Source organism: Mirounga leonina, unplaced genomic scaffold (assembly GCF_011800145.1).
Source record: "Mirounga leonina isolate KUSES-001 unplaced genomic scaffold, KU_Mleo_1.0 Mir_53, whole genome shotgun sequence".
In the NCBI taxonomy this organism is placed as follows: domain Eukaryota; kingdom Metazoa; phylum Chordata; class Mammalia; order Carnivora; family Phocidae; genus Mirounga; species Mirounga leonina.
In genome coordinates this window covers 88,758,632-88,767,789 of record NW_023270807.1, presented here as the reverse complement: position 1 = coordinate 88,767,789, position 9,158 = coordinate 88,758,632, and the positions used below count along the sequence as shown (strand labels likewise).

The window sequence follows — 9,158 nt, the reverse complement described above, 5'->3', positions numbered from 1 at the left end:
AAGGCCCTATGAGTGCCTGAACAGGTCATGCTCTTTCACAGATCTGCACCTGTGCAGATGCTTTTCTCTACCAGAAATGCCCTCCTCCCTTTGGGCTGCCAGTGAATTCCTACTCATCGTCCAAGACTCAGCTCAAATGGCATCTCTTTTGTGCCCTCTCTGTACCTTCTAGACACTTCTTTTCAATATAATCACACTGTATTGTTTGGGATACCAAACTCTGGGACTTGCTAGCATGTCCCAGAACTACTACCAGAAATTAGCACCTGAGTCTTATTCATATTTGCATCTTCAATGACTAGCATATGCCTGGCACGTAACATGTGTACCAGTATGGACAGGTCTAGCTTCTTCTTTTTTTTTTTTTTTTTTTTGAGAAAGAGAGAATGTGAGTGTGGGCAGGGGGAGAATCCTTTTTTTAAGAGAGAGAGAGCGAGTGGCGGGGAGGAGGAGAGGGAGAGAGAGAATCTTAAGCAGGCTCCACCTCCAGTGTGGAGCCTCATGCAGGGCTTAATCTCATAACTCTGAGATCATGACCTGAGCCAAAACCAAGAGTCAGACACTCAACTGACTAAGCCTCCCGGTGCCCCCAGATCTAGCTTTTAAAATACAAGTTAAAACTTTAAAATACTAAACAGTAAAAAAAAAAAAAAAAAAAAAGTGAATGCTTTAAAAACATAAGCATTGAAAAGTGGGGAAGGATATCACATCCTATTCATAGTAAAATCCAGAAAGACTCAACTGATACATAATTGGAAACTATTTTTCTCCATAATTACAATTTTAGGGGGGGAAGATTTACACTTATTTTACATTATAATACAAATCTTACTGCAGTAACCTACTCCAGAATTTAGGTGACTAAATACCCACAAGGAAATATATCAAGTTCAGTTGTGTCCTGGAAGAAAGGAAGAGAGGAGGAAGGGAGTGAGGGAAAAAGAAAAGAGACAGATCTCTTTAGCTGAGAAGTCTGTTGTGCAGTTAAACATAAATGCAATTTCTAAAGGGAACAAACTGGTGTTAAATGCATGACTTACTATCATTCTGCATTAATATTTTTATGGGCATCCATCACTATAAACTTTTCAGCTTCTATCATTATCATAGGAGTAAATAATTTTTTTAAAGTAAGCAAGGTCTTAACCATATGGCACATCTTTACTACAATACGTATAGTTAAACACATTCTCTCCACAATGAGATACTAAGAGTTGCATACTTACTTCAAAGATAAGTTTTCATAACCAAAAACTTCAAGTGGATCAAATCTTTTAAAAAAAAAATTCAGCAAATTGATAAGGTTACTATTTGACAATGAAGACAAATGTTAACTATTTTTTAAAAAAACTGTAATCAGCACACAGGAAACTAGATATTGATGTAAACATTAAATTGAGTCACTGTCACCTTGAAATAGCACCATATTGTAAGGCATGACGTACAGAAACAAAATTCTCAGTTTACCCTCTCTTCTCCTTCTTGCTGGACCTTTTTAAAATTTTCCTGTTCTTCCACTCCTATTATATACACAGCAGCAGGCTAAACTACAGGCATTTAATGGGCTCAAAAGACATAATGGCCTCTGTAGACACCAGGTAAACAAAGGAGAGAAGAATCAGAGTCTTGCTTTGAGGCTAAGTTTAGAAGCTATGCATACAGATAATGTCCATGTTTTTCTTCCTTTCCATTTCACCAAGCCCTTCATTCCCCAGGCCTAAAACATATCTAGGTCTTGGATTTCTCCTTTTCACTTCAGCACCTACCCATCTGATTATCTGAAAATTGATTGTTGGACATTTTCTCAGTTACCAAGTGATGAAATGGGTAAGTGCAGGATTCCTAACTTGTTCTGTATCTTTTTAACCCTAGTATAATAAGATATAATAATAAGAGCTCTTATTTATTTAGTGTTGGCTCTGTTCTAAGTACTTACAACAACCCTAGGACATAGGCTACTATTATCCTCGGTTTGCAAACGAAGAAACTAATTTTCAGGAGAAAAAAAGTAACTTCGCCCAAGGTCCCACAGCAGCTAAGTTACAAAGCAAGGATTCAACCCAAAGTTGATTGAAACCTGGCTACTCATCCTTATTCTATACTATTACCCATGGGAAAAAACGACCCATTGTTTGCTATTCTTGAACATGCTGGTGGGAAAAAAAAATAAAAGGAAATCAGCTATGCTCGTTCACTTACTAATTTATTCAACAAATATTTATTAGCTCCTCAAAACTCTCACTTGCTCTTAAATCCTTTTCAGTGTTTCTAGTATTTGATATAAGAGACATGCTTTGAATATATGCTGTATTTCTCTTCAATGACAAAATGCCAAATATTTGGTATTTTAATACTGAGCCTTAAGTTAATCACCAGAAATTCTTTCTCTTCACAATCTCACAGCAGATGGCCTTTACGAGTATCCTACATTCTCTATTCACCACCCTGCTTGGCATACTTTGATTTTTACTAAGGACTGTGAGAAAGACAAGTATGTTGTAGCAGAGCCAATCTCCCTTTCTTCCTTGCTCACAGAACCCTAATTCTGTCCTTCAGGGAAAAAGCGCTGTCCCTTCCTCATCCCAGGGCTGAATCTTGTTTAGGTGAAGGCAGGAATGGTGGCTTGTTTCCCTCATAAGTGACACGGTTAGGACTGGGGATATGATGCTCTTCTAGCTACGGAGATGTGAAGAGGTATCTGCTGTAAAGCTTTGAGGAAGCTTTTCCTCAAAAGGAGTCCCAAGACAGGGACATTCACTTTTTTTGCCCTTTGACCTTCAAAGGGGATAAGATGATACTTGGAACTATAAGCAGCATAAGGAGAAAACAATGCCCACTGAGGATAAAAGAGCAGAAAGGCAAGGACAACTTGGGTATTTGATGGCACTGTCTAGCCCTGAATAACCAAGCAGCACCCATTCCTTCTCCATATACTTGGTTATGTGAGATAATAAACTCTGTTGAATCTACTTTTCGTTGTATTCTCTATTACATGAACAGCGAAGGCATCGTAACTGACACACGCACTTATCAAAAATTGTGTTTGAAAAGAAATTAAGGGAAAAAAAATAGCCTGAAAGAAAAAAACCCACAAAGATGTCTTCAGCTCAAAAAAACCCAGTTACATAATTATAGAATGATATAAACTGGCTTCAGAGCAGTTCAAATAACAGAGATCGAGGTCCCTTACCAGTGGATTCAAAGTAACCCAACACTACGACATGGCCAAGGAACATGTACAGCCAGCCATGTTAGGTAATATTATTAGAACCAGAGGCTCAAGATTATGGTGGCAAAGTTTTAAAAAGCTCAGGGGCGCCTGGGTGGCTCAGTCGTTAAGCATCTGCCTTCGGCTCAGGTCATGATCCCAGGGTCCTGGGATCAAGCCCCACATCGGGCTCCCTACTCAGTGGGAAGCCTGCTTCTCCCTCTCCCACTCCCCCTGCTTGTGTTCCCTCTCTCGCTATGTCTCTCTCTGTCAAATAAATAAATAAAATCTTAAAAAAAAAAAAGCTTTAAAAAGCTCAGCACTGATCATCACATTTCTAGAATAAATCATGTATGCAACGTCAGAAATGACCATGAAAAAGGAGAGTATGTGAAGGAATTTACCAAGAGGGTAAAAGATACAAAGACCATGTAATCTGAAGATAGGCTGAAAGAATTATAGATGCATAGTCTGGAAGAGGAAAGACTAAAAGGGGTCATGGTGGCTATTTTCAAGGATCCCCTGGAAAAGGGGGGCTGGACTCATTCTCATCACTTCAGAGAAAGGCATCAGAAACAACAGTTGGTTGACAGAAGGTAGATTTGGACTTAAGATAGCAATTTTCTAACCATTAGAGCAATCTAAAGTCGAATAAGTTATCTCATGAGACAGTGAGATCCACTTTCACTGAGATGAAGTAAAGGCTGAGTGACTATCGTCAGGAACATTCTGGAGCAGTATTTCCCAGAGAGTAGTATACACCACTGGTTGTACAAGAGATGATTTTAACTGGCACATACATTTTATTTCATTCATTACATATTTAAACGTACATTGAAAACTACTAAATGTACATTCTAAGTTAGCCATCAATTCCATGGCTTCCTAAATATAACTGTTTTAGGATAAGTGAAATAACAATGTAAAGATCATTTTAAAAATATATTAAATCAATATATCCCATTTAACATAACTAGATATATTATTTTATGACCTATTGGTTATAGTCCTAGAATTTATAAGACAGTACAAAGCACTAAAGATTTAAAAAAAAAGAAAAAAACCTTTTGAGAGGAAAAATATTAAAGCAAAAAAAACTAAGTTAATTGTAAGTAGTATTAGAAAAAAGCAAAAATCGTGAAGGTACCACAAAAATGTCCAAATTTTGGACATGCCGCTTTGTGGGGATTCTTGCATTGAACATCCTGAAACTAAAGTTTCTCCTTTACCAGAGTTGTCTTCAGTGATTCTATGAAAACATGATCATTTGTAAGTATATTTATTCAGAGAGGCTTCACCATAAAATAGAGGACCTAAAATTTTCCATTATTTTCAGTCACAATCTTAGAGATACTGATTTTTAACAGCTATAGCTATACAATGATTTCTGGAATCCTCACACGAGTAATCTTTTTATCACAAAAGACTAATATTCTTGCATCTAATAAAGCATTCACTGGAGGCCTTCTATGGGCCAGACGCTATGGCAGACACAAGTCTGAACGTAAATGTGCAAGTTTTCACTTGAAGGATCTACTGCTACCTCAAGGAAAATTTTTTTTTTATTCTTATGTTAATCCCCATACATTACATCATTAGTTTTAGATGTAGTGTTCCATGATTCATTGTTTGTGCATAACACTCAGTGCTCCGTGCAGAACGTGCCCTCTTTAATACCCACCACCAGGCTAACCCATCCTCCCACCCCCCTCCCCTCTAGAACCCTCAGTTTGTTTTTCAGAGTCCATCGTCTCTCATGGTTCGTCTACCCCTCCGATTTCCCCCGCTTCATTCTTCCCCTCCCGCTACCTTCTTCTTCTTCTTTTTTCTTAACATATATTGCATTATTTGTTTCAGAGGTACAGATCTGAGATTCAACAGTCTTGCACAATTCACAGTGCTTACCAGAGCACACACCCTCCCCAGTGTCTATCACCCAGTCACCCCATCCCTCCCACCCCACCCCCCACTCCAGCAACCCTCAGTTTGTTTCCTGCAATTAAGAATTCTCAAGGAAAATTTTTGAACATTTAAGGTAAAATGCCAAAAGGGATTGTTCTTACCATCACGTTCATTAAAAATATATATGGTAGTTCTATATGATTGAAAACCAAACTATTTTCTATGCTACCCATGTATATATACACAAAGAACCTACACACATGAACTCGCTTAAGATTTCAAATTTCTTCAGTTAAGCGCTGTCTCATAATCAGTATTTGATGCTCTTGCTCCAGTATATTCTGAAAATCCTTAGGAATCTTACTGAAGCCCTAGAGGGAATCCTGTGAAGTCTCCGTGAAAAGGCCGCCTCCTCCTGTCTTCGGTCTGCCGGGGGGCAGGCCTATCCTCCAGCGGGAAGAAAGTGACGGGCCTCTCCGGAGGAAATGGACCACAGCATACGTACTACTGGAGGCGTCCTCGCAGACTAATGAGAAGCCTGACCTTTTCTTCTTTCCTAGCCCCTCAGGCCAAGATGTACTTTATGTTTCAATAATCCTATAATAAATGACATCTCACATGCATGACAAATACCAAAGCTTAAACTTCTTGTCCCCATGTTTCCATCCCCAAGTGGATTTCATCCAAAGAAAAACAATGGGCCCAGGAAGACTGCCTTCATACCTCCTGAGCATGTTCCTTGTAGACTTGCAGGGGCCCGGCGGCCTTGGCGGTGTCCCAGAGCTGCAGCGAGCCATCGCCACTACAAGTGACCAGGACGTGTTCGTTGTTCTCACTCCAGGTCACGTCAAACAAACCATCGTTCCAGTCAAAGCTACACCAGGGAAGGTGAAACAGAACATCTGGTTACCCAGGCAGCCAAACATAAAATAACAATCATAATTTTATAGCTTTTCTTCAAGTTTATCACATGTCTTAACACACATTATCTCACAGTCTTCACGACTATGGAAGATAAGTAGAGCAAGCACTTGACAGAAGCAGAAATGCGTTCAGAGAGGTGAAAAGAACAGCCCAGGGCATCTGGGTGGCTCAGTCGGTTAAGCGTCTGCCTTCGGCTCAGGTCATGATCCCAGGGTCCTGGGATGGAGCCCCGCATGGGGCTCCCTGCTCCGCCGGGAGTCTGCTTCTCCTTCTGTCCCTCCCCCCTGCTCATGCTCACTCTCTCTTTCTCTCTCACTCTCTCTCTAGCAAAAATAAATAAAATCTTTAAAAAACATATTATTAAAAAAGAGAAAAGAACAGCCCAGGTCATACATATGCCAGAAAACTGCAGAGCTAGATGAAAATGAGGTCTCCCATCTAGAAATTTGGCACGATTTCCGTGAGGGCATGCTGCCATACCTGGGTGCTCCCTGGTTTTTGTGGTCCACAGGAGGGAGCAACAAGCACTTCACAATACTAATTTAGACCAATGATTGCAACTTTCCACATAAAACTTTCACCCGAGCTGTGAGCAGGTAGTTATCTTCTCACAGGATTTCCTTTCCTTTCTCTGACATTGACTAACCCTGATGGAGGTGTTAATAAGTCCAACAGTCAAGACAGTCATAGAAAGAAGCAAGGGCAAGAAGTGCTAGGTAACTCACAAAATGGATAATCAGCTCCTGAATGAGTAAAACTAAACTATGTGAAGAAGACAGCAAAGTTAGAAATGTCCCACAGTATACTAACCAGTTGACATTTTTTTTTTATGTTTAAGCTTTATAATTTATAACTGGACACTAAGAGACAAGGACTTCAGAAGAAAAATGATATAATCACAACTTACTGGCAAAACTATGTTCTCTACCATGCAAATGCTGAAGTTTCTTTTCTATTGCAAATTTAAAAATTAAAAAATCTTCTACTCATCAAAAAGATTCAAAATCTAATTATATTAAGGCTTTAATAGCAACAGAGAATACACGTAAGTTTAATCATTAGAGCCCCCTTACCTTCTAAAAAGTCTAAGCCCAGATTCATTTTGATCCAATATTAGAAGGGTCCCACAGCCTAAGGAAAAAAAAAATTCAAGGTCACGCTGTTGAACTTGCCAGGGGAGCATCTAAGGTCAAAGGGGACTGAGCACTGAGTACCTAATTTTACTACCACAAATTCCTCCCTAAAGTTATTGAGACCACGTATACAAAATGATCAGGATTGTGCTCTCCATTTCTTTCTATATTGCGCCTCAACCATGAAATATTAAACTTATCTCACCTACATTTGGGATCCAGACACAGCTCTAACAGAGGGGAGAGATATTTGAATTTGTATTCTGTGGCCAGGCAGGGTGCCAAGGCACATAAATCTCCCATGTATGTGTCATCATCCCCATTTACGTGAAAGAAACCTTTGGCCTACAGACCCCAGAAACTCTGCTCCTTCTACTACGTTAAACTGCCTCACCAATAAACCTAAAATATATTCAACATAGGATTTTAAAACAAAATACCTGCTACCACATACTAGGAGGTAAAGTGCTGAATCAGTTATCTACCAAAAATGAATTATTTTACTAAGAGACAAGCATATTTTAAAAGTTGTACTTGTTATATGGACTGAGGGAGGAAAAACACTCTATTTAAACATGAATGACTTTTAAAAAAGTAAAACTTTTGTAAGTTTTTACAAAAGATTTAATTTAAAATATCAAACTCATATGAGTTTCAACCCAACTAATGGGCAAGTATTGTAAATGTGAATGTGCAAATGCAAGCAATAAGAGCTAAGTGGTGAAAACATAAGTAAATATTTCTCCCCCTCTGAGGTTTAGAAACCACATCATTTTTTTTCGGCTGTAGGACCCAAAAACAAAAACAAAAACAACTATCAATATCTGTTATTACGCAGTGACGTATTTCACAGAGCTTCAGTGCGTAAATAACAGCTAAGATACAAATTAAAAGTTAAAAATTTATAAATGGAACCCCGCCTTTGAATCTAGTCCTTGAAAAGAGACAGTGACCTTGAACCTCCAGCAACTACTTGCAAAGGTGTGTATTCCTCCAGAGACAACAGAAGTAGGGGCGGAACTTGGATCAATTGTTGGGAGACTCCAAGCGTCCGCTGAGGGCCATCCTTCTTACGGACAGACAGCCTGGATGCAGACTGTGGGGATGGGGGACCCATTAGCAGGTACTGGGGGGTGACCCTGCAGACCGCCGCCTTCCAAGTACTGGCAGGAGGGGTCACAGCTGCTAAGCCGAGGTGTGCCTGGAGGTGGGGGCAGGGGGTCCGGTGGCGGTGGAGTCGGTGCACTAAGGAATAAGGACACGAGCCAGTAGGCACCTCCCACGTGCTACTGCCACACTGTAACTGGAAAAAACCACTGACTCGGTCTCCAGACCCACTCCGGACAAAGGAGGAAGCGGCAACCGGCTCGTGCCTGGGCTCCCCCTGGTGTTCATTTGTGGCACTGTCTGCTGTCGGAAGTGCTTTCCGACCGCACGGTGAAGCTGGGCTCGACGGGACCCCGCCCCCGCCCCGGCAGCGCGGCCTCACCCGCAATGCCGTAGTGCTGGGCTGCGGCGCAGGCCAGCCGGCCCGGCAGGTACGGGGAGAACTCGGCCGCGTAGCCGTGGCGGCCCGGCACCCGCAGCGTCCGCACCGCTCCGCCGCGCGCCCCGCTCATCCCGCCCGCCGCGTCCGGGCCTCGCCGCCCTGGCGCCGCCACAGCCGCTCCGCGTCGGAAGCGGACAGTCCCGACTCGCCAAGTTAGAGACCCCGGAAGACGAGGCGGAAGTGAGGACAGCAGGAGCCCGGAATGCTAGATTTCGATTGGTCCGCAGAGGAAGGACTTTGACTCCGACGGCGTCCATTTTTGTTTGGGGCAAAACAAAGAGCTTTGCGCCACCTCTCCTGACTTAGATCTAGCGAGGCGGTGATTCTAGGGTTGGGTGATGGTTCTGACAACTTCTGTTTTTGCACATCAGCCTTCACTGCGGAGTTTTTTGGGTTTTATTAGTTCATTGAGGTTTTGGAAGACTGGCATCAGGAAGTGTTT

The 9,158-nt window shown here is 41.5% G+C and overlaps 1 protein-coding gene across 1 annotated transcript in view; it reads right to left on the bottom strand.

The window, feature by feature from the left end:
* The window catches only part of PEX7 (peroxisomal biogenesis factor 7), an 84,072-nt gene extending 75,205 nt beyond the window's left edge, over window positions 1-8,867 (bottom strand). The window contains exons 1-3 of the mRNA XM_034990754.1: window positions 8,657-8,867; window positions 7,108-7,165; window positions 5,834-5,984 (exon numbers count right to left, since the gene is read on the bottom strand). Of these exons, the coding sequence (XP_034846645.1) occupies window positions 5,834-5,984; window positions 7,108-7,165; window positions 8,657-8,786 (339 nt within the window). The 5' untranslated portion in view covers window positions 8,787-8,867. The remainder of the gene's footprint in view (window positions 1-5,833; window positions 5,985-7,107; window positions 7,166-8,656) is intronic.
* Between the last annotated feature and the right edge of the window lie 291 nt (window positions 8,868-9,158).